The 27,161-nt window shown below is 45.7% G+C and overlaps 1 protein-coding gene across 3 annotated transcripts in view; it reads right to left on the bottom strand.

Moving 5' to 3' along the window:
- The window catches only part of ryk (receptor like tyrosine kinase), a 144,903-nt gene that overhangs the window by 50,394 nt on the left and 67,348 nt on the right, over positions 1-27,161 (bottom strand). For all 3 annotated transcript variants that reach the window (XM_036978933.1, XM_036978931.1, XM_036978932.1), the window contains 3 exons: positions 13,897-14,022; positions 8,328-8,414; positions 6,230-6,299 (listed from right to left, as the gene is read on the bottom strand). In XM_036978933.1, the coding sequence (XP_036834828.1) occupies positions 6,230-6,299; positions 8,328-8,414; positions 13,897-14,022 (283 nt within the window). The remainder of the gene's footprint in view (positions 1-6,229; positions 6,300-8,327; positions 8,415-13,896; positions 14,023-27,161) is intronic.

Here is a 27,161-nt window from a genome sequence, read left to right as displayed (position 1 = left end):
TGGGCTTTGACTAGGCCATCCCAAGTAATTTAAAAATGTTTCCCCTTAAACCACTCGAGTGTTGCTTTAGCAGTATGCTTAGGGTCATTGTCCTGCTGGAAGAGGGTCCCCTCAACAAGGTCCCTGTATTTAGCGCCATTCATCATTCCTTCAATTCTGACCAGTTTCCCAGTCCCCTGCCTATGAAAAACATCCCCACAGCATGATGCTACCACCACCATGCTTCACTGTGGGGATGCTGTTCTCGGGGTGATGAGAGGTGTTATGTCTGGCACAAACTCAACGTTTTCCTTGATGACCAAAAAGCTCAATTTTAATCTCATCTAACCATGCCTTTTGGCGAACACCAAACTTGTTTGCTTATTTTTTTCTTTAAGCAATGGCTTTTTTCTGGCCACTCCTCTGTAAAGCACAGCTCTGTGGAGTGTATGGTTTAAAGTGGTCCTATGGACAGATACTCCAAATCTCCGCTGTGGAACTTTGCAGCTCCTTCAGGGTTATCTTTGGTCTCCTCGTTGCCTCTCTGATTTATGCCCTCCTTGCCTGATCCGTGAGTTTTGGTGAGCGGCCATCTCTTGACAGGTTTGTTGTTGTGGTGCCATATTCTTTCAATTTTTAATAATGGATTTAAATGGTGCTCCGTGGGATGTTCAAAGTTTCTGATATTGTTTTATAACCCAACCATGATCTGTACTTCTCTACAACTTTGTCCCTGACCTGTTTGGAGAGCTCTTTGGTCTTCATGGTGGTGCCCCTTGCTTGGTGGTGTTGCAGACTCTGGGGTCTTTCAGAACAGGTGTGTACATACTGAGCTCATGTGACACTTAAATAAAGTCCACCTGTGTGCAATTAACTAATTATGTGACTTCTGAAGGCAATTGGTTGCATCAGATCTTATTTAGGGGCTTCATAGCAAAGGGGGTGAATACATATGACCACACTACTATTCCATTTTTAAAATGTATTTTTAAACAAGTAATTTTTTTCATTTCACTTCACCAATTTGGACTATTTTGTGTATGTCCATTTCCTGAAATTTAAATTACAGGTTGTAATGAAACCAAATAGGAAAAACACCAAGGGGGTGAATACTTTTGCAAGGCACTGTATCTGTGTTCGGGGAAAGGAGAGAGAGCAAGAGAACACATCAGAAATATGTTTAGAAACTTTATTCAGAGTGGATGAGGTTCCGGGCTTTCTGGAAACTCGATTTGCATTGGCTAAAGAGATTTCTGCATATGTGCAGGATTTTTTTCACCTACCTGCCTACCTAGCTGCTGCTGCTCAGTGCCCCGCTACCTACCTACCTACCTAGCTGCTGCTGCTCAGTGCCCCGCTGCCTACCTACCTACCTACCTACCTACCTAGCTGCTGCTGCTCAGTGCCCCGCTACCTACCTACCTACCTAGCTGCTGCTGCTCAGTGCCCCGCTACCTACCTACCTACCTAGCTGCTGCTGCTCAGTGCCCCACTACCTACCTACCTAGCTACCTACCTACCTAGCTGCTGCTGCTCAGTGCCCCGCTACCTACCTACCTACCTACCTACCTAGCTGCTGCTGCTCAGTGCCTCGCTACCTACCTACCTAGCTGCTGCTGCTCAGTGCCCCACTACCTACCTACCTAGCTGCTGCTGCTCAGTGTGCCGCTACCTACCTACCTACCTACCTACCTACCTACCTACCTAGCTGCTGCTCAGTGCCCCACTACCTACCTACCTGCTGCTGCTCAGTGTCCCGCTGTCTACCTACCTAGCTGCTGCTGCTCAGTGTCTCGCTACCTACCTACCTACCTACCTACCTACCTACCTAGCTGCTGCTGCTCAGTGTCTCGCTACCTACCTACCTACCTACCTAGCTGCTGCTGCTCAGTGCCCCGCTGCCTACCTAGCTGCTGCTCAGTGCCCCGCTGCCTACCTAGCTGCTGCTCAGTGTCCCGCTGCCTACCTACCTAGCTGCTGCTGCTCAGTGCCCCGCTGCCTACCTAGCTACCTACCTACCTACCTACCTACCTACCTACCTAGCTGCTGCTGCTCAGTGCCCCGCTGCCTACCTACAGTGAGGCAAAAAAGTATTTAGTCAGCCACCAATTGTGCAAGTTCTCCCACTTAAAAAGATGAGAGGCCTGTAATTTTCATCATAGGTACTACACTTCAACTATGACAGACAAAATGAGAAAAAAAATCCAGAAAATCACATTGTAGGATTTTTAATGAATTTATTTGCAAATTATGGTGGAAAATAAGTATTTGGTCAATAACAAAAGTTTCTCAATACTTTGTTAAATACCCTTTGTTGGCAATGACAGAGGTCAAATGTTTTCTGTAAGTCTTCACAAGGTTTTCACACACTGTTGCTGGTATTTTGGCCCATTCCTCCATGCAGATCTCCTCAAGAGCAGTGATGTTTTGGGGCTGTTGCTGGGCAACACAGACTTTCAACTCCCTCCAAAGATTTTCTATAGGGTTGAGATCTGGAGACTGGCTAGGTCACTCCAGGACCTTGAAATGCTTTTTACGAAGCCACTCCTTCGTTGCCCGGGCGGTGTGTTTGGGATCATTGTCATGCTGAAAGACCCAGCCACGTTTCATCTTCAATGCCCTTGCTGATGGAAGGAGGTTTTCACTCAAAATCTCACGATACATGGCCCCATTCATTCTTTCCTTTGCAGAAAAACAGCCCCCAAGCATGATGTTTCCACCCCCATGCTTCACAGTTGGTATGGTGTTCTTTGGATGCAACTCAGCATTCTTTGTCCTCCTTCTATTTTGGTTCCATCTGACCATATGACATTCTCCCAATCTTCTTCTGGATCATCCAAATGCTCTCTAGCAAACTTCAGACGGGCCTGGACATGTACTGGCTTAAGCAGGGAGACACGTCTGGCACTGCAGGATTTGAGTCCCTGGCGGCGCAGTGTGTTACTGATGGTAGGCTTTGTTACTTTGGTCCCAGCTTTCTGCAGGTCATTCACTAGGTCTCCCCGTGTGGTTCTGGGATTTTTGCTCACCGTTGTTGTGATCATTTTGACCCCACGGGGTGAGATCTTCCGTGGAGGCCCAGATCAAGGGAGATTATCAGTGGTCTTGTATGTCTTCCATTTCCTAATAATTGCTCCCACAGTTGATTTCTTCAAACCAAGCTGCTTACCTATTGCAGATTCAGTCTTCCCAGCCTGGTGCAGGTCTACAATTTTGTTTCTTGTGTCCTTTGACAGCTCTTTGGTCTTGGCCATAGTGGAGTTTGGAGTGTGACTGTTTGAGGTTGTGGACAGGTGTCTTTTATACTGATAACAAGTTCAAACAGGTGCCATTAATACAGGTAACGAGTGGAGGACAGAGGAGCCTCTTAAAGAAGAAGTTACAGGTCTGTGAGAGCCAGAAATCTTGCTTGTTTTTAGGTAACCAAATACTTATTTTTCATCATAATTTGCAAATAAATTCATTAAAAATCCTACAATGTGATTTTCTGGAATTCTTTTTCTCATTTTGTCTGTCATAGTGTAAGTGTACCTATGATGAAAATTACAGGCCTCTCTCATCTTTTTAAGTGGGAGAACTTGCAATTGGTGGCTGACTAAATACTTTTTTGCCCCACTGTACCTACCTAACTGCTGCTCAGTGCCCTGCTGTCTACCTACCTACCTACCTAGCTGCTGCTGCTCAGTGCCCCGCTGCCTACCTACCTACCTACCGCTCAGTGCCCTGCTGCCTACCTACCTACCTAGCTGCTGCTGCTCAGTGCCCCGCTGCCTACCTACCTACCTACCTGCTGCTCAATGTCCCGCTGCCTACCTACCTACCTACCTAACTGCTGCTCAGTGCCCTGCTGTCTACCTACCTACCTACCTAGCTGCTGCTGCTCAGTGCCCCGCTGCCTACCTGCCTGCCTAGCTGCTGCTCAGTGCCCCGCTGCCTACCTGCCTACCTAGCTGCTGCTGCTCAGTGCCCCGCTGCCTACCTGCCTACCTAGCTGCTGCTGCTCAGTGCCCCACTGCCTACCTAGCTGCTGCTCAGTGCCCCGCTGCCTAAATTTGGCCTTACTGCTATTAGCCCATAGAAACACATTGAATAACAGATAGCAGTAAGGACTATTAGCCCATAGAAACATATTGAATAACAGATAGTCCTTACTGCTATTAGCCCATAGAAACACATTGAATAACAGACAGTCCTTACTGCTATTAGCCAATAGAAACACATTGAATAACAGATAGCAGTAAGGACTATTAGCCCATAGAAACACATTGAATAACAGATAGTCCTTACTGCTATTAGCCCATAGAAACACATTGAATAACAGACAGTCCTTACTGCTATTAGCCCATAGAAACACAGTGAATAACAGATTCACTAAATGGAACAACAGACAGTCCCCCTAAACAATCACAATGAAATTTGTTCTGAAGTGTCTGTCCTATATCTGAGAGATTAAGAAATATATCAGGATTATTAATATTTACATGTAGTTAACCCCTTATTTTTGGTACAAAAAAAGTCTCCATAAATGAACTGGTATCAGGGGTGGGAGGGGGGTTATTGTAGCCCAAAATGTTTCTGACACCTCAGACTAAAGTTGGTAGACTGGCGATACCAAGACACTTGTGAGGGTCATCGTATTCCTGAGAGTCTCATCTTTCCATTGAGGGGGTCATAATAGTTTTATTTCAGCTGTTCAGAAATATGAGGCCGAGAAATCTGGTCGTCTTCGAGGGCACTGTATCCAGTGTGACTGACTGAACTACAAATAATAAAATGAGTAGTTATTTACGATACAAGGTGATTTTGTCGATCAGTCGGCTGTAATGTGGAACAAGCCCCACCATCACGGTTCAGAAGCGGGTGAGTAAACAGAAACATAACATAAAAAAATAAAAAATAAAAAAAAGAGGTCAAACTATCCAGTTATGTCTCATTTGGATTAAAAATCTATTTTTACAAGAGGTACCTCAAGTCCAGTAATATATCTAGCAATATAGATACTTTGTCGGTCCTTTGGTTAGAAGGTAAACGTGTCTTCTAATATTCTACCCCAAGGGTAAATATTATTCAACCTGTGTCTCAGCAGGGTAAAAACCAACTCCACTGAGTGGGTATATATTCTGTTGAAGATTGGTGAGGTGTTAAAACCAGTAAAGCCCATTGCGTGACAATGTGTCACACAGGAGGGAATTCTGGGAAGATTAGTTTTAGTGTTGGCCGGTAGGACGGTGGAGGCTGCCAGACAGAGGAAGGATGCATCTCGGAGAGCAGATGAAACGAGGAGAGACGTCTCTCACTGTGACCGCCTGACCTCAGGAAGGGGAAGAGGAAGGTGTGGGCCCGTGACGAACTGACACGGCATTCACAGAATTAACCACACAGTGTGCGCACACCCACCCACACAATCCCCCAGCACCCCCCCCCCCCCCCCCCCCAGCAGCACCAACCTCACACCTCCCCAGCACCAACCCCCCCAGCAACAACCTCACCCTCCCCTCCCAGCACCAACATCACACGATGGCGTTCATTTTTGGTGATATTCTTATGTCTGGATAAGGCTTTAAAAATACAGGATCAAATATTGCTACGTCACATGACTGCACACAACACAGGGCCCTAGGCACAGCAGACAAAACTGTATAGACAGTTTAAGGGTTTTCACAGAATGAGGAACAACCCGTAAGACAACAGTTAGTCATCTTCAGTGTGGAGAAACCCTAGCTAAGCAAGGTGGTGCCGAGACCCTTACGACAAGTTTCCAAAGTAGTGCCGAGTTCAGGGGAGTTTGTGTTATTACACCAGTAATATATATATATATCACAGTATATCGCCACGGCCGGGGAAACACGTTCTGGTTGTACAATTTATAAATAAATTCAATTCAATTCTTCCAACTGACATCCAGGATCCAAAGCAATCGTTTTAACAGATGGTGTGTGTCTTAGTGTGGGGAAATCTAGTGGGAACCTTGTGCAAAGGTGACTCAACAGGTTTCAACTCAGTTTCCAGTTGAGGGAAATTTGATTGTTACGACCATAGAATTAGAACGATGACGGTCGTTGCGGAGCAGACGACTCAGCGCGAGTTGCATACGTGTCTCGCCATGCCATGTGGAAATAAACAAGGACGCCAGAGGCTAGCCCCTTGACTTACTGACTAACCCACAGAATTAAAAACAGAGCTCTCTGCCTGATCTCCAGTTCAGCTGGTTGCGATGTCCCCGTGATGATTTGATTGACTGATTGATTACCTGTGATGAAGTCCTCGTAGTTTACAGCTTTCTGTCAGCATCATGGTCACCTGCACCTCAGAGGCATGGTCTACAGAATGAGAGAAGTGAAAGACAAGATGCTCAACTTTAGTCTAGAAATCTAGGGATCTACACTGAAGTCTTGAAGGAGACATAACTTAAGTTGTGGAACGCAAACCATAAACACCACTCAGACTGCTTCTGCTGTATACTAACGCTCCTTGGCCATGAACATTCCTCCTGACTAACAGGGGGGGGGGGGGGGGGGGGGGGGGGTCTAAAAAGGTCATCTAACAGTCTAACAACCCTCTTGACCTCACACCATTCCATTTTCTGAGAACAGCCCCAGCCATGGCTTCCTGTGAGAGTTATATCTTCTCTGGTTGGAAACGCACAGACGCTAGATTGACTCTTGCCAAGCCAAGCCACACAGAGGCCCAGAACTGGCTTCTAATACTATTTAAAATATTTTGTAAAAATATTGGCTGTTTTTTTTTTGCCTCCAGTATGCCTGGGGTGTCAGATGGGTGGGGTTTGCAGTCACGTGACTATTCTATTGATTCTAATTGGCCAAACTCAATCAAACCCAGATAAAGTATTTGAAGTGATTTCTTAAACTAATTGAACCCAGGTCTACAGAGGGCCCGTGTTTAATCTGGGAGAGAGAGAGAGAGGCCTTCTGGGAAGCGGGCTTGTTTCCTGCTCTCTGGGCCTGCTGGGAGGAAGAGGAGGAGGAAGTGGAATGATGAACAAAGCAGGACCCTGGTATGGTTGGCATGGTGGTGGGCACATTGTTCATGGTCTGGAACCCACTCCACCCTGGATAAACATGGAAGTGGCTAGGGGAGCAAGAGGGCAAAGGTCAGCTGGAAGGGAGACACGAACCTGAGAACGTCTGTGGGAAGGAGAGCCATACGCTGTGGGGGTGGTAAACTAAGGGTACTCTTCCACCTGACGAGATATAAGGTCACGTGGGGCGGCAGGGTAGACCTAGTGGTTAGAGTGTTGGACCAGTAACCGAAAGGTTGCAAGTTCAAATCCCCGAGCTGACAAGGTAAAAATCTGTCGTTCTGCCCCTGAACAAGGCAGTTAACCCACTGTTCCTAGGCCGTCATTGAAAATAAGAATTTGTTCTTAGCTGACTTGCCTAGTTAAACAAAAGGTAAAAAAAGAAAAAAAATTATATGTGGTCAGAGTCCATCGAACCCAAACCCATAATCTTTGTTTAACAATTCAGTTCTAATCAGTAGGCTAACAGCCCTACTAACAACTATTTTCATATGCACAGGAAACCTAATGAGAAGTCCATATCCGTTTATTGAAACTGGTGGGAAATTAGCAGATATCAGCAATACACAGTATAAACATTAATGGACTCACTGATCGGGGTATTACGACACTTTTAGGATGTCAATAACATTGTTGAAAGGTTCTTGAAAGGTTTCAAATCCAAAAGACCCGATGAACTATATTCTCGTGTACCATTCATTTTCTGAGCACGGTACAATTGACACCAGCTTGAACTTTCGGTCACCCTTTTAACAGTGGAATTTCTCCTACGGAGGGCTTCTCGGGAGTCTGCGTGGCTTTAGTACAGAGATAAAGTAGCCATAGCAACTTGGTAGAAACAGATCGAGTGGCACTCAGTTTACTCAGGGACCTTATGCCCCCCTCATGGCACCTGACTTAAATACTGTTTGCCAAGCACTTCAGTTTCTAAACACACAGTAAGTTACCCATGAAAGGGAGATGGGGGAACATTTTTGAACTAACTTTACAGCATACATGTTTCAAACATTGTTTGTTACACTAGAGTGCAGTAGCTGAAGCAGTGACGCGGGAACCAATGGGTTGCAGACAGTCAACATGGGAACCAATGGGTTGCAGACAGTCAACATGGGAACCAATGGGTTGCAGACAGTCAACATGGGAACCAATGGGTTGCAGACAGTCAACATGGGAACCAATGGGTTGCAGACAGTCAACATGGGAACCAATGGGTTGCAGACAGTCAACATGGGAACCAATGGGTTGCAGACAGTCAACATGGGAACGAATGGGTTGCAGACAGTCAACATGGGAACCAATGACTGCGTACCTTTCACTGTCTTCACAAAGCAACATTTCTCCTTGGCCGGGTCCTTTTCGTCCAACAGAACACCGTGGAAGATGCGGCCAAATGTTCCTGTGAAAGAAGAGCACATATTTGATTGAGGCAGAGGCAGGCCAGCGCATCTCATTGACAGACTGTCAGTGAACTGTCACCTCACAGACTGGAGGACAGAGGGTGAGTCTATGTTCATTCTTTTATCACTAATTGGAAAACATTAAAATGACACAGAACCCCAAAGAGCATTTTAGGGCTCTGTAAAACTGGTGGTCCCCAGGGCTCGCTATCGTTCTCACTACTGGTGTCCCTCAGGGCAATGTAAAACTGGTATTCCTCCAGGGCTCAGTACTAGGACCTCTCCTGTTCTCACTACCGGTGTCCCCCAGGGCTCTGTACAAGGTATTCTTTAATGACTCACTACCGGTGTCCACCAGGGCTTGGTAATAGGTCCTCACGGGTCACTTTGGTCATATCCTCACAGGCTCGCTTACCATCGCTATGCTGATGACAGTCAACCTTCTGACAAATCAGGGGACTATGACAGAGCTATTCTGACACACAGCTACAACACATGGTAAAGATAAGAGAACATGTGCGTTTCCACGCCTTTCTAATATAAGCATTGATAGCTTCAGGGACAGAGAAACCGAGCAGAGGGCAGGTAAAAATAAATTTAAGCGCATAAACCATCAAGGTAAACTGAAGAATCCAGGCCTCGAGGCCAACTTGGCCCCGTGTCTCACCAGGAGCAGCGATGACAGACAACAACAGGGTTTAACTGTCTCTTTGCTCTCTCCCTGGCTCTGTCGGGCGAGTCTGGACCTGCAGGCTCACTGAAAACCATACGGAATAGAGATCCCACTCCAAGGCTCCTTTTCTCTGCCTCCCTCACAAACACCCTGACCTCTTCCTATAGGCCCGGTGTTCCGGTAAACACTGACTGAGGTAATATTCTGCTGTAAATCTGAAGAGTTACCACATCACTTTGGCAAAAACAACTGACTCCAGTCCTCGTTGCACAAGGCAGGCACGCTGATAACGTGAGGTCTCTGGGACAGAGGGAATTGGATATCATGAGTGATCAGCAAACAACGATCCTAAAACTAAAAAAAAAGACTACAGCATCGATCATTAGGTGTACATGGAATCTACGAGCACAGTCAGAAGTACTGTTAATCAATGATAGCAACACTGTTTGTGCAGTGTGCCTGAGGGTTTTCAATATAGTCTGCAGCCGTCTGATAAAAACAATGAATAAATAATAATAAAGTCAGTAAAACAAATCATATTCACAGAAGTGAGCGATGTTTCCATCAATAAGCACTAGTTGTTATAAACACATAACACACACAGATCCTTGGGCTATGGGAGCCAGGGAGGATCAGATCAGTTTATGCTGAGGAGTAGTGTGATTTCTGCAGGCCGTTGTGTCAACATCCTCTCAGCTAGGGGCCAGACCAGAGGTGAGCTGGAGCAAGGCCAGAGCCAGACCAGGACTGGAGCTACACTGGAGCAAGGCCAGAGCCAGACCAGGACTGGAGCTACACTGGAGCCTGGCCAAGGCCAGACCAGGACTGGACCAAGGCCAGAGCCAGACCAGGACTGGAGCAAGGCCAGAGCCAGACCAGGACTGGAGCTACACTGGCGCAAGGCCAGAGCCAGACCAGGACTGGAGCTACACTGGAGCAAGGCCAGAGCCAGACCAGGACTGGAGCTACACTGGAGCCTGGCCAAGGCCAGACCAGGACTGGACCAAGGCCAGAGCCAGACCAGGACTGGAGCAAGGCCAGAGCCAGACCAGGACTGGAGCTACACTGGCGCAAGGCCAGAGCCAGACCAGGACTGGAGCTACACTGGTACACTGGAGCAAGGCCAGAGCCAGACCGGAGCTACACTGGAGCAAGGCCAGAGCCAGACCAGGACTGGAGCAAGGCCAGAGCCAGACCAGAGCTACACTGGAGCAAGGCCAGAGCCAGACCAGGACTGGAGCTACACTGGAGCAAGGCCAGAGCCAGACCAGGACTGGAGCTACACTGGAGCAAGGCCAGAGCCAGACCAGGACTGGAGCTACACTCCATATATACTGCTCAAAAAAATAAGGGGAACACTAAAATAACACATCCTAGATCTGAATGAATGAAATATTCTTATGAAATACTTTTCTCTTTACATAGTTGAATGTGCTGACAACAAAATCACACACAAATTATCAATGGTAATCAAATGTATCAACCCATGGAGTTCTAGATTTGGAGTCACACTCAAAATTAAAGTGGAAAACCACACTACAGGCTGATCCAACTTTATTGTCCTTAAAACAAGTCAAAATGAGGCTCAGTAGTGTGTGTGGCCTCCACGTGCCTGTATGACCTCCCTACAACGCCTGGGCATGCTCCTGATGAGGTGGCGGATGGTCTCCTGAGGGAACTCCTCCCAGACCTGGACTAAAGCATCCGCCAACTCCTGGACAGTCTGATGTCCCAGATGTGCTCAATTGGAATCAGGTCTGGGGAACGGGCGGGCCAGTACTGTATATAGCATCAATGCCTTCCTCTTGCAGGAACTGCTGACACACTCCAGCCACATGAGGTCTAGCATTGTCTTGCATTAGGAGGAACCCAGGACAAACAGCACCAGCATATGGTCTCACAAGGGGTCTGAGGATCTCACCTCGGTACCTAATGGCAGTCAGGCTACCTCTGGCGAGCACATGGAGGGTTGTGCGGCCCCCCCCACACCATGACTGACCCACCGCCAAACCGGTCATGCTGGAGGATGTTGCAGGCGTCTCCAGACTCTGTCACATGTGCTCAGTGTGAAACTGCTTTCATCTGGTGTTCTCTGGCAAATGCCAAACGTCCTGTACGTGGACGTCGGGCCCTCATACCACCCTCATGGTGTCTGTTTCTGACCGTTTGAGCAGACACATGCACATTTGTGGCCTGCTGGAGGTCATTTTGCAGGGCTCTGGCAGTGCTCCTCCTATATAAAAAATAAACTGGTAAAATGTACGAAGTTGCTGGATATTGGTGGGAACTGCAACACGTTGTCAGACACGTTGATCCAGAGCATCCCAAACGTGATCAATGGGTGACATGTCTGGTGAGTATGCAGGCCATGGAAGAACTGGGACATTTTCAGCTTCCAGGAATTGTGCACAGATCCTTGCGACATGGGGCCGTGCATTATCATGCTGAAACATGAGGGGAACGTTTAAAGGTCTTGCGCACATCAGCTACCGAGAGCGTTATCACAGTCATCCAGAACAGCTAATGCTCGCGTGAATGCTTCAGTGTTGCTTGCCTCGAAGTGAGCATAAAAGGCATTTAGCTCGTCTGGTAGTCTCACGTCACTGGGCAGCTCGCGTTTGGGTCTCCCTTTGTAGTTCCGTAATAGTTTAACTTCTTTGGGACGGGGGGGGGCAGTATTTAGTAGCTTGGAGGAATAAGGTGCTCGTGACGATCGTTCACGTGAGAGTTACCTCGCGTTCCATTGCTTTTCTACAGACAAAGGAATTCTCCGGTTGGAACATTATTGTATATTTATGGTAAAAACATCCTAAAGATTGATTCTGTACTTTGTTTGACATGTTTCTACGGACTGTAACAAAACTTTTTGGGCTTCCAACCTTTCCGCTGGACTTGCACGTGCGTCGTGAGTTTGGATTTGTTTACAAAACGCGCTAACAAAAGGAGGTGTTGGACATAAATTATGAACTTTATCGAACAAATCAAACATTTATTGTGGAACTGGGATTCCTGGGAGTGCATTCTGATGAAGATCATCAAAGGTAAGTGAATATTTATAATGCTATTTCTGACTTCTGTTGACTGCACAATATGGAGGATATCTTTTTGGCTTGTTTGGGCTCTGAGCGCCGTACTCAGATTATTGCATGGTATGCTTTTTCCGTAAAGTAAAAAAAAAAATCTGACACAGCGGTTGCATTAAGGAGAAGTTAATCTCAAGTTCCATGTATAATAGTTGTATCTCTTATCAATGTTTATAATGAGTATTTCTGTAAATTGATGTGGCTCTCTGCAAAATCACTGCATGTTTTGGAACTACTGAACATAACACGCCAAGGTAAAATGAGATTTTGGGATATAAATATGAACTTTATCTAACTAAAAAAACAGATGATTTCATGTTACACAATACATGTAAGTGTAATCTGATGAAGATCATCAAAGGTTAGTGATTAATTTAATCTATATTTCTGTTGTTTTTTGTGACTCCTCTCTTTGGCTGGAAAAATGGCTGTGTTTTTCTGTGACTTGGTGACCTAACATAATTGTTTGTGGTGCTTTCACTGTAAAGCCTTTTTGAAATCAGACACTGTGGCTGGATTAACGAGAATTATATCTTTAAAATGGTGTAAAATACTTGTATGTTTGAGGAATTTTAATTATGAGATTTTTGTTGTTTTGAATTTTGGCGCCCTGCACTTTCACTGGCTGTTGGCGGGGTGGGACGCTACAGTCCCACATTTCCCAGAGAGGTTAAGCCCTGCCACATCCGACGAGCTTCTTAGTCCTGTATTGACACTTTGTCTGTTTGATGGTTTGCCTGAGGGCATAGCGGGATTTCTAATAGGCATCTGGATTAGTGTCCCACTCCTTGAAAGCAGAAGCTCTAGCCTTTAGCTCGATGTGGATGACACCTGTAATCCATGGCTTCTGGTTGGGAAATGTACGTACGGTCACTGTGGGGACGATGTCGTCAATGCACTTATTGATGAAGCCGATGACTGAGGTGGTGACGAACGACCGCGATGAACAGCACACTGATGAACAACCGCAGCATTTCACACCTACCTACACACTGACGAATGACCACGTCGTTTCACACCTACACACTGACGAACGGCCGAGGCGTTTCACAACTACACACAGACAAACGACCACCTCGTTTCACACCTACACACTGACGAATGACCACGTTGTTCTATTGTGCAGAGTTTTGAAAGGAATGTTTTGGTCAGGATGTCACGCCTTGGTTAGTGTCAGTTGGAAGTGAGAGCTGGTCATTGGACCGTGTGTTCTGTACCATCTTTAGTTTCACAACCAGGTAACACAATAACATAAACGGAGTTGGACATTGTGTTCCGTGTTCTTTTGGTTTCACAACATGAGATAATTGCAGAAGGTCAGAAGATACTCCCCAGAAGAGAACAACTGATCTACCGGACAAGTTGGGTCACGTCGCAGCGCAGTGTGTGTCCTGTGACTGTGTATGCTATAGCTGTCAGTCAGGATACTTGTGGTGTGATGGTTTAATGCAGTTTAATCCAATAATCACAATTCAGGCTATATTCAGACTTCAGCGCCAGTCCGCTCTGGAATTCTGGGGGGAGTTTTGCGAACTGTTACAGTCGCTGGTGCAATACTCTGCGCGTTACCTTCGTGTAGGACATCCCGTAGAGTGACTCAGTGTGTGTAGGTGTGTGTGTGTGTTACCTTCGTGCAGGACGTCCTGTAGAGTGACTATCAGTGTGTGTTACCTTCATGCAGGACGTCCCGTAGAGTGACTATCAGTGTGTGTGTGTGTGTGTTACCTTCGTGCAGGACGTCCCGTAGAGTGACTCTCAGTCTGGAGATGGAGATGTCTTTGACCTTGGCTTTGGCTTCAAGCAGACTAACGCTTCTCAGGTCGTTCTTCTCAATACGCAGTGACGGGTAGCCTTGGTGGGTGGGGGAGAGAAGGAGAGGGGGACGGTGGGTAGGAGAAGAGGGAGAGGGAGACGGTGGGTAGGAGGGAGGGAGAGGGGGACGGTGGGTAGGAAGGAGGGAGAGGGGGATGGTGGGAGAGAAAGCAAGCGACGGACAAGTCAGTGTGCGTTTAAAAAGATCAGACCTCTAATACACATTCTCCTCCCTTCTAATAAAACTCTCCTAACTTTACTGTCTCATTCACCGTCGCCCTCCAAAAAATATGAGAAGGAGTTTGAACCTTAGTATGATGACTTATCTGAGGCTCAAAAGGTTTATGAAAGCCATGTCGAGAACTGAATCAACATTCTTCACTTGGCAAGTTTTGTAGTTTAAAATAGTTCATTTAAAACAACCCACCAGAGATCAGGCTGATTGGGTGAATGTAATCATCTCCTCATCTCCAGTCACTTTCATAACATCGCTACAGACATGTGTTAGTGTTTGAAGCCTGTCCTACTGTTGGCAAATATGAACATTCAATGTCAACACCCCTGTTCTAGAAACATGTATCCCCGGTGGACACGTCAGTGGAGACAGATATCACATTATAATACAGCAGCATACTGTAACACGTCAGAGGAGACAGATACCACATTATAATACAGCATACTGTAACACGTCAGTGGAGACAGATACCACTTTATAATACAGCAGCATACTGTAACACGTCAGTGGAGACAGATACCACATTATAATACAGCAGCATACTGTAACATGTCAGTGGAGACAGATACCACATAATACAGCAGCATACTGTAACACGTCAGTGGAGACAGATACCACATTATAATACAGCATCATACTGTAACACGTCAGAGGAGACAGATACCACATTATAATACAGCAGCATACTGTAACACGTCAGTGGAGACAGATACCACATTATAATACAGCAGCATACTGTAACATGTCAGAGGAGACAGATACCACATAATACAGCAGCATACTGTAACACGTCAGTGGAGACAGATACCACATTATAATACAGCAGCATACTGTAACACGTCAGTGGAGACATACCACATTATAATACAGCAGCATACTGTAACACGTCAGTGGAGACAGATACCACATTATAATAACAGCAGCATACTGTAACACGTCAGTGGAGACAGATACCACATTATAATAACAGCAGCATACTGTAACACGTCAGAGGAGACAGATACCACATTATAATAACAGCAGCATACTGTAACACGTCAGTGGAGACAGATACCACATTATAATACAGCAGCATACTGTAACACGTCAGTGGAGACAGATACCACATTATAATAACAGCAGCATACTGTAACACGTCAGAGGAGACAGATACCACATTATACAGCAGCACACTGTAACACGTCAGTGTAGACAGATACCACATAATACAGCAGCATACTGTAACACGTCAGTGGAGACAGATACCACATTATAATACAGCAGCATACTGTAACATGTCAGTGGAGACATACCACATTATAATACAGCATACTGTAACACGTCAGTGGAGACAGATACCACATTATAATAACAGCAGCATACTGTAACACGTCAGAGGAGACAGATACCACATTATAATACAGCAGCATACTGTAACATGTCAGTGGAGACAGATACCACATTATAATACAGCAGCATACTGTAACATGTCAGTGGAGACATACCACATTATAATACAGCATACTGTAACACGTCAGTGGAGACAGATACCACATTATAATAACAGCAGCATACTGTAACACGTCAGAGGAGACAGATACCACATTATAATACAGCAGCATACTGTAACACGCCAGAGGAGACAGATACCACATTATAATACAGCATACTGTAACACGTCAGTGGAGACAGATACCACATTATAATAACAGCAGCATACTGTAACACGTCAGTGGAGACAGATACCACATTATAATAACAGCAGCATACTGTAACACGTCAGAGGAGACAGATACCACATTATAATACAGCAGCATACTGTAACACGTCAGTGGAGACAGATACCACATAATACAGCATACTGTAACACGTCAGTGGAGACATACCACATTATAATACAGCAGCATACTGTAACACGTCAGAGGAGACAGATACCACATTATAATACAGCAGCATACTGTAACACGTCAGAGGAGACAGATACCACATAATAAAGCTGCATCTGTAACACGTCAGAGGAGACAGATACCACATTATAATACAGCATCATACTGTAACATGTCAGAGGAGACAGATACAGTATGCTGCTGTATTATAATGTGGTATCTGTCTCCTCTGACGTGTTACAGTATGCTGCTGTATTATACTGTGGTAACACGTCAGAGGAGACAGATACCACATTATACAGCAGCATACTGTAACACGTCAGTGGAGACAGATACCACATTATAATACAGCAGCATACTGTAACACGTCAGTGGAGACATACCACATTATAATACAGCAGCATACTGTAACACGTCAGAGGAGACAGAAACCACATTATAATACAGCAGCATACTGTAACACGTCAGAGGAGACAGATACCACATTATAATACAGCAGCATACTGTAACACGTCAGAGGAGACAGATACCACATAATACAGCAGCATACTGTAACACGTCAGAGGAGACAGATACCACATTATAATACAGCAGCATACTGTAACACGTCAGAGGAGACAGATACCACATTATAATACAGCAGCATACTGTAACACGTCAGAGGAGACAGATACCACATTATAATACAGCAGCATACTGTAACACGTCAGTGGAGACAGATACCACATTATAATACAGCAGCATACTGTAACACGTCAGTGGAGACAGATACCACATTATAATACAGCATACTGTAACACGTCAGTGGAGACAGATCCCACATTATAATACAGCAGCATACTGTAACACGTCAGAGGAGACAGATACCACATTATAATACAGCATACTGTAGTCTAAACACTGCTGGCTAACAGGTAAAGAAGGAATCCTTTGTGAGCCCTCCCTTATTCCCAGTCCCAAATGGCACCCTATTCCCTATGTAGTGCACTACTTTTCACCAGGTACTACATAGGGAATAGAGGGCCATTTGAGAGTCACCCTCAGAGCGTGTGGTTAACCGCTGGTGAATACTGGAGGATTGAGGCGAGACGCAATCCAATGAGAGACATCAAAACAGAGGACGCCTTGAACAAAATCAGATGGACATGAAAAGTACCATAGCTACAATCTGGGATTTGAGTTTCAGCCCAACAGCAGAAACAACATTTAAGATATACAGGTAACTGCTGTTGGGTATTTTGATATGCAGTAAATAGTGTGTCTTAATAGGGTGTTGGGCCACCACGGGGCGCCAGAACAGCTTCAACGCACCTTGGCATAGTTCCTACAAGAGTCTGGATCTCTATTGGAGGGATACCGACAACGATTCTTTCACAAGAAATTAACAGCATTTAGTGTTTTGTGGACGGTGGTGGAAAACGCTGTCGCGGGTACCCCTCCAGAACCTTCCATAAGAGTTCAACTGGGTTGAGTTATGGTGACAGACACACGGTGCGCGGGTCAGCTGTTTGTTCCCCCGCGACTGCTAATAAAACCATCCGTAACCACCTGACTATATGTGATGGTGTAAATCTGAGTCCTGCACCCGCTAATATAGAACACGCTAGTCAGAGATGGCAGAACGATTCTTTAACAGGATCCTTTTTTTGTTGTTGCTCAATTTTAGATTAGTTTCTTCTTATAATTTCCAACATTTTGCTAAGCTATAAGTCTCTAATTAGATACACGAAGCATCTCTTCTGTCATTACTTGTTGTCCTAGAAGACTAAATAAACACTTGCTCACCAGAATAATGTCATCAATCGATAGAATGAATGCTTCCAATTTACATTAATGGATTTTTTTTTATAATCAAATCTAATTTTATTTGTGACAAACGTCAAATACAACCGGTGTAGACCTTACAGTGAAATGATTACCTACAAGCCCTTTACCAACAAATGCAGTTAAGAAAAATAACTGTTAAGTATTCTTTCTTCAACCCACCCTTCATCCACACAATATTTCATGACCTTAAACCCCAACTGTCCCGCGGATATAACCATCACTATCACACACCCTTCAAACACTCTATGCTCCTTTCAGACCAAATCAAATGTATTTATATAGCCCTTCGTACATCAGCTGATATCTCAAAGTGCTGTACAGAAACCCAGCCTAAAACCCCAAAACAGCAAGCAATGCAGGTGTAGAAGCACGGTGGCTAGGAAAAACTCCCTAGAAAGGCCAAAACCTAGGAAGAAACCTAGACCCCTCTTTCAAAGTCACCGAGATCTCTTCTTCTAGCTAAAACAATGGGCAACTGTGGATTTTTATACATGACCCTAAGCATGATGGGATGTTAACGGCTTAATTAACTCAGGAACCACACCTGTGTGGAAGCACCTGCTTTCAATATAGCAGGTATCCCGATTTTACTCAAGTGTTTCCTTTATTTTAATAAGGCTCATCATTCATTTAAAAAAAAAAAATAATTAAAGAAGACAAAAATACCTGTAAATATCCCAGGGTGCACCTTTAAAACATCAGTATGAAATTGGGTTGAGATACTCCAGTCCAGGACAAGCTAAACGAAGCTAAGCCCGAGGGATCCGTGAAGAAACTCTTCAACGTGTCTTCAACGCATGCTAGCGCATATCCCTCCCATCCTACATGTCAATCTAAACATTTTAAGCCCACTTCATATGGAAAAGTGAAACACGCTAAATGAACCTCAAATCACATGATGCCTCCAGGCGACAGTGAGATCAGGATTGGTATGTGCCTTCATCATATCGAAAGATTATCTGTTGCATAAATAGATGAGTTAAAACAGCTGAAGAGACATGTTTGTGTTTCCAGCTCCAGCAGTGCAATGCAATGGTTAACAGCACAACACTATCTAAAACGGCACAATACTATCTAACAGCACAATACTATCTAAGAAAGTCGTGAAGAGGGCACGACAACGCCTTTCCCCCCCTCGGGAGACTGAAAAGATATCAACAGCTGCACCGTCGAGAGCCTCCTGACTGGTTGCATCACCGGCTGATATGGCGACTGCTCGGCATCTGACCGTAAGGCGCTACAGAGGGTGATACGTACAAGCCCAGTACATCACTGGGACCAAGCTTCCTGCCATCCAGGACCTTTGTACCAGGCAGTGTCAGAGGAAGGCCCAAAGAATTGTCAAAGACTCCAGTCACCCCAGTCATAGACTGTCCTTTCTGCTACCGCAAGGCAAGCGGTACAGGAGCTCCGAGTCTAGAACCAAAAGGATCCTCAACAGCTTCTACCCCCAAGCCATAAAACTGCTGAACAGCTAATCAAATGGCTACCCCAACTATTTACATTGACCCCCCCCCCTTTACACTGCTGCTACTCTCCGTTTATCCATGCATAGTCACTTTACCCCTGTCCAACTGACCTCGGCTCAGTACAGGTACCACTTCAATATAGCCTCATTATTGTTATTTTAGTGTGTTATTTTTTTTACTTTAGTTTATTTAGTAAATATTTTCTTAACTATATTTTCTTTAGAACTGCGTTGTTGGTTAAAGGGCTTGTAGTAAGGAAGCATTTCACTGTTGTATTTGGAGCATGTGACAAATATTTGTTATTTCATTTTTTAAAACAGCACAATACTACTAACTAACAGGACAATACTGGACACAAATAAAACAAAACAATTAGAAGAAACAAGAAATATCAGAATAAGATATGTTAGTGGCAGGTCATATATTTTTTATATAATGTAACTATAAAATATAACGAAACTATAACATATAATGTACTATAACATATAATGTACTATAACATATAATGTACTATAACATATAATGTACTATAACATATAATGTACTATAACATATAATGAAACTATAACATATAATGTACTATAACATATAATGTACTATAACATATAATGAAACTATAACATATAATGAAACTATAACATATAATGAAACTATAACATATAACGAAACTATAACATAATGTACTATAACATATAACGTAACTATAACATATAATGAAACTATAACATATAATGAAACTATAAAATGTAATGTAACTATAAAATATAATGTAACTATAACATGTAATGTAAGTATAAAATATTAGGTTTTATAGCACACCATCAGTAGCATCTTTACATGTTTTCTGAGATAAACCTGTTACATGGAGCAGACATTTGCCTTGTATTTCTACAGTCTTCAGACCAGAGAGATGTCAAAACGTTTTGCTGCCACCTAGTGGCTAAACTGAGAACAGCACCAAACTACGTTAAACATCAACCACCCGTGCGTGCGTGTCTGATCAGTAGATCTGTGACGATTAATTGTCATGAAAATAACCACAGATTTCCTAATTGTCATTTTCGTTGAAACATGTTTTGAGCTTGTATTGCATCTTTGGCTACGGTCTAACGAATACAACACAGCTCTGGTGACAACCGTTGGCTCTACGGCCTAACAAATACAACACAGCTCTGGAGACAACCGTTGGCTTTACGGTCTAGCGAATACAACACAGCTCTGGTGACAACCGTTGGCTCTACGGCCTAACAAATACAACATAGCTCTGGAGACAACCGTTGGCTCTACGGCCTAACAAATACAACACAGCTCTACGGCCTAACAAATACAACACAGCTCTGGAGACAACCGTTGGCTCTACGGTCTAACGAATACAACACAGCTCTGGAGACAACCGTTGGCTCTACGGCCTAACAAATACAACACAGCTCTGGAGACAACCGTTGGCTCTACGGCCTAACAAATACAACACAGCTCTGGAGACAACCGTTGGCTCTACGGTCTAACAAATACAACACAGCTCTGGAGACAACCATTGGCTCTACGGCTTAACGAATACAACACAGCTCTACGGCCTAACGAATACAACACAGCTCTGGAGACAACCATTGGCTCTACGGCCTAACAAATACAACACAGCTCTGGAGACAACCATTGGCTCTACGGCTTAACGAATACAACACAGCTCTACGGCCTAACGAATACAACACAGCTCTGGAGACAACCATTGGCTCTACGGCTTAACGAATACAACACAGCTCTGGAGACAACCATTGGCTCGACGGCCTAACAAATACAACATAGCTCTACGGCCTAACGAATACAACACAGCTCTGGAGACAACCATTGGCTCTACGGCCTAACAAATACAACACAGCTCTGGAGACAACCGTTGGCTCTACGGCCTAACAAATACAACACAGCTCTGGAGACAACCGTTGGCTCTACGGCCTAACAAATACAACACAGCTCTACGGCCTAACAAATACAACACAGCTCTGGAGACAACCGTTGGCTCTACGGTCTAACAAATACAACACAGCTCTGGAGACAACCGTTGGCTCTACGGCCTAACAAATACAACACAGCTCTACGGCCTAACAAATACAACACAGCTCTGGAGACAACCGTTGGCTCTACGGTCTAACAAATACAACACAGCTCTGGAGACAACCGTTGGCTCTACGGCCTAACGAATACAACACAGCTCTGGTGACAACCATTGGCTCTACGGCCTAACGAGTACAACACAGCTCTGGAGACAACCGTTGGCTCTACGGTCTAGCGAATACAACACAGCTCTGGAGACAACCGTTGGCTCTACGGCCTAACGAATACAACACAGCTCTGGAGACAACCGTTGGCTCTACGGCCTAACGAATACAACACAGCTCTGGAGACAACCGTTGGCTCTACGGCCTAGCGAATACAACACAGCTCTGGTGCCAACCGCTGGCTCTACGGCCTAACGAATACAACACAGCTCTGGAGACAACCGTTGGCTCTACGGTCTAACGAATACAACACAGCTCTGGAGACAACCGTTGGCTCTACGGTCTAACAAATACAACACAGCTCTGGAGACAACCGTTGGCTTTACGGCCTAACGAATACAACACAGCTCTGGAGACAACCGTTGGCTCTACGGTCTAACGAATACAACACAGCTCTGGAGACAACCGTTGGCTCTACGGTCTAACAAATACAACACAGCTCTGTTGCCAACCACTGGCTCTACGGCCTACCGAATACAACACAGCTCTGGAGACAACCGTTGGCTCTACGGTCTAGCGAATACAACACAGCTCTGGAGACAACCGTTGGCTCTACGGTCTAGCGAATACAACACAGCTCTGGAGACAACCGTTGGCTCTACGGTCTAGCGAATACAACACAGCTCTGGAGACAACCGTTGGCTCTACGGTCTAACGAATACAACACAGCTCTGGAGACAACCGTTGGCTCTACGGTCTAACGAATACAACACAGCTCTGGAGACAACCGTTGGCTCTACGGCCTAACAAATACAACACAGCTCTGGAGACAACCGTTGGCTCTACGGCCTAACAAATACAACACAGCTCTGGAGACAACCGTTGGCTCTACGGCCTAACAAATACAACACAGCTCTGGAGACAACCGTTGGCTCTACGGTCTAACAAATACAACACAGCTCTGGAGACAACCATTGGCTCTACGGCTTAACGAATACAACACAGCTCTGGAGACAACCATTGGCTCTACGGCTTAACAAATACAACACAGCTCTGGAGACAACCATTGGCTCTACGGCCTAACAAATACAACACAGCTCTACGGCCTAACGAATACAACACAGCTCTGGAGACAACCATTGGCTCTACGGCTTAACGAATACAACACAGCTCTGGAGACAACCATTGGCTCTACGGCTTAACGAATACAACACAGCTCTGGAGACAACCATTGGCTCTACGGCTTAACAAATACAACACAGCTCTGGAGACAACCATTGGCTCTACGGCCTAACAAATACAACACAGCTCTACGGCCTAACGAATACAACACAGCTCTGGAGACAACCATTGGCTCTACGGCCTAACAAATACAACACAGCTCTGGAGACAACCGTTGGCTCTACGGCCTAACAAATACAACACAGCTCTGGAGACAACCGTTGGCTCTACGGCCTAACAAATACAACACAGCTCTGGAGACAACCGTTGGCTCTACGGCCTAACAAATACAACACAGCTCTGGAGACAACCGTTGGCTCTACGGTCTAACGAATACAAAACAGCTCTGGAGACAACCGTTGGCTCTACGGCCTAACAAATACAACACAGCTCTGGAGACAACCGTTTGCTCTACGGTCTAACGAATACAACACAGCTCTGGAGACAACCGTTGGCTCTACAGCCTAACGAATACAACACAGCTCTGGAGACAACCGTTGGCTCTACGGTCTAACGAATACAACACAGCTCTGGAGACAACCGTTGGCTCTACGGCCTAACAAATACAACACAGCTCTGGAGACAACCGTTGGCTCTACGGCCTAACAAATACAACACAGCTCTGGAGACAACCGTTGGCTCTACGGCCTAACAAATACAACACAGCTCTGGAGACAACCGTTGGCTCTACGGTCTAACAAATACAACACAGCTCTGGAGACAACCATTGGCTCTACGACTTAACGAATACAACACAGCTCTGGAGACAACCATTGGCTCTACGGCTTAACAAATACAACACAGCTCTGGAGACAACCATTGGCTCTACGGCCTAACAAATACAACACAGCTCTACGGCCTAACGAATACAACACAGCTCTGGAGACAACCATTGGCTCTACGGCTTAACGAATACAACACAGCTCTGGAGACAACCATTGGCTCTACGGCTTAACGAATACAACACAGCTCTGGAGACAACCATTGGCTCTACGGCTTAACAAATACAACACAGCTCTGGAGACAACCATTGGCTCTACGGCCTAACAAATACAACACAGCTCTACGGCCTAACGAATACAACACAGCTCTGGAGACAACCATTGGCTCTACGGCCTAACAAATACAACACAGCTCTGGAGACAACCGTTGGCTCTACGGCCTAACAAATACAACACAGCTCTGGAGACAACCGTTGGCTCTACGGCCTAACAAATACAACACAGCTCTGGAGACAACCGTTGGCTCTACGGCCTAACAAATACAACACAGCTCTGGAGACAACCGTTGGCTCTACGGTCTAACGAATACAAAACAGCTCTGGAGACAACCGTTGGCTCTACGGCCTAACAAATACAACACAGCTCTGGAGAAAACCGTTTGCTCTACGGTCTAACGAATACAACACAGCTCTGGAGACAACCGTTGGCTCTACAGCCTAACGAATACAACACAGCTCTGGAGACAACCATTGGCTCTACGGTCTAACGAATACAACACAGCTCTGGAGACAACCATTGGCTCTACGGTCTAACAAATACAACACAGCTCTACGGCCTAACGAATACAACACAGCTCTGGAGACAACCATTGGCTCTACGGCCTAACAAATACAACACAGCTCTACGGCCTAACGAATACAACACAGCTCTGGAGACAACCGTTGGCTCTACGGCCTAACAAATACAACACAGCTCTGGAGACAACCGTTGGCTCTACGGCCTAACAAATACAACACAGCTCTGGAGACAACCGTTGGCTCTACGGCCTAACAAATACAACACAGCTCTGGAGACAACCGTTGGCTCTACGGTCTAACAAATACAACACAGCTCTGGAGACAACCGTTGGCTCTACGGCCTAACAAATACAACACAGCTCTGGAGACAACCGTTGGCTCTACGGCCTAACAAATACAACACAGCTCTACGGCCTAACAAATACAACACAGCTCTGGAGACAACCGTTGGCTCTACGGTCTAACGAATACAACACAGCTCTGGAGACAACCGTTGGCTCTACGGCCTAACGAATACAACACAGCTCTGGAGACAACCGTTGGCTCTACGGTCTAACGAATACAACACAGCTCTGGAGACAACCGTTGGCTCTACGGCCTAACAAATACAACACAGCTCTGGAGACAACCGTTGGCTCTACGGTCTAACGAATACAACACAGCTCTACGGCCTAACGAATACAACACAGCTCTGGAGACAACCGTTGGTTCTTCGGTCTAACGAATACAACACAGCTCTGGAGACAACCGTTGGCTCTACGGCCTAACGAATACAACACAGCTCTGGAGACAACCGTTGGTTCTACGGTCTAACGAATACAACACAGCTCTGGAGACAACCGTTGGCTCTACGGCCTAACGAATACAACACAGCTCTGGAGACAACCGTTGGCTCTACGGCCTAACGAATACAACACAGCTCTGGAGACAACCGTTGGCTCTACGGCCTAACGAATACAACACAGCTCTGGAGACAACCGTTGGCTCTACGGTCTAACGAATACAACACAGCTCTGGAGACAACCGTTGGCTCTACGGTCTAACAAATACAACACAGCTCTACGGCCTAACAAATACAACACAGCTCTGGAGACAACCGTTGGCTCTACGGTCTAACGAATACAACACAGCTCTGGAGACAACCGTTGGCTCTACGGTCTAACAAATACAACACAGCTCTACGGTCTAACGAATACAACACAGCTCTGGAGACAACCGTTGGCTCTACAGTCTAGCGAATACAACATAGCTCTGGAGACAACCGTTGGCTCTACGGCCTAACAAATACAACACAGCTCTGGAGACAACCGTTGGCTCTATGGTCTAGCGAATACAACACAGCTCTGGAGACAACAAACTCCAAAACAAAATGGTTTAAGCGCTAGGAACGTTTGGAAACTAAGCTTTTCCTCCAGACTGCTGCTGCTCTGCTCGTAAAATATTGACACATTTGACCCTTTTCACGTCAACATTTTAAACTGATATTAGGTAAACTATATAAGCACTTTAAAAACAAAAAAGTACCCTCTTCAAATAAATGTAATATGACGATTATGACAAAGAAGACATTTATTTGACGGTCATCGTCCTTAACTGTCCGTTACCAGATTACAGGATAATGGTGCCACAGTAGATCTCACTGTGAGGAAAGGCACTGCAACGTCGCCAATGAGAGTACTGATTCAATGAAATTAATTTGACTGGAAGGAGTATTGTTGCACTTTTATGAGGACTGAAGCCAACTCCTGCAATATGGATGGATTAGATAAACACTATAGATGATTAAAAACAAACAAACAAACAAACAAACAGTGATAGTAAACATGAGGATGAATGAATCCGTTAGAAGTAGAAGTTATGAATAGGGCCTCTGTTTCAGAACAATAAAAATGTCACATGACAGATTTGATCCTGTATTTTTAAGCCTTCTACAGAAATTAACATTACACCAAAAAATAAAAGTAATTGTGTTTGAGGATGGGCCCACGGTAAGACTGGACTAGTGCAGTGGGGATGGGCCCACGGTAAGACTGGACTAGTGCAGTGAGGATGGGCCCACGGTAAGACTGGACTAGTGCAGTGGGGATGGGCCCACGGTAAGACTGGACTAGTGCAGTGGGGATGGGCCCACGGTAAGACTGGACTAGTGCAGTGGGGATGGGACCACGGTAAGACTGGACTAGTGCAGTGAGGATGGGCCCACGGTAAGACTGGACTAGTGCAGTGGGGATGGGCCCACGGTAAGACTGGACTAGTGCAGTGAGGATGGGCCCATGGTAAGACTGGACTAGTGCAGTGGGGATGGGCCCATGGTAAGACTGGACTAGTGCAGTGGGGATGGGCCCACGGTAAGACTGGACTAGTGCAGTGGGGATGGGCCCACGGTAAGACTGGACTAGTGCAGTGAGGATGGGCCCATGGTAAGACTGGACTAGTGCAGTGGGGATGGGCCCACGGTAAGACTGGACTAGTGCAGTGGGGATGGGCCCACGGTAAGACTGGACTAGTGCAGTGGGGATGGGCCCATGGTAAGACTGGACTAGTGCAGTGGGGATGGGCCCATGGTAAGACTGGACTAGTGCAGTGGGGATGGGCCCACGGTAAGACTGGACTAGTGCAGTGAGGATGGGCCCATGGTAAGACTGGACTAGTGCAGTGGGGATGGGCCCACGGTAAGACTGGACTAGTGCAGTGGGGATGGGCCCACGGTAAGACTGGACTAGTGCAGTGGGGATGGGCCCACGGTAAGACTGGACTAGTGCAGTGGGGATGGGCCCACGGTAAGACTGGACTAGTGCAGTGGGGATGGGCCCACGGTAAGACTGGACT

Source organism: Oncorhynchus mykiss, chromosome 5, assembly GCF_013265735.2.
Source record: "Oncorhynchus mykiss isolate Arlee chromosome 5, USDA_OmykA_1.1, whole genome shotgun sequence".
In the NCBI taxonomy this organism is placed as follows: Eukaryota; Metazoa; Chordata; class Actinopteri; order Salmoniformes; family Salmonidae; genus Oncorhynchus; species Oncorhynchus mykiss.
The sequence above is the reverse complement of the archived record's forward strand: the minus strand, read 5'-3'. Positions and strand labels throughout refer to the sequence as shown.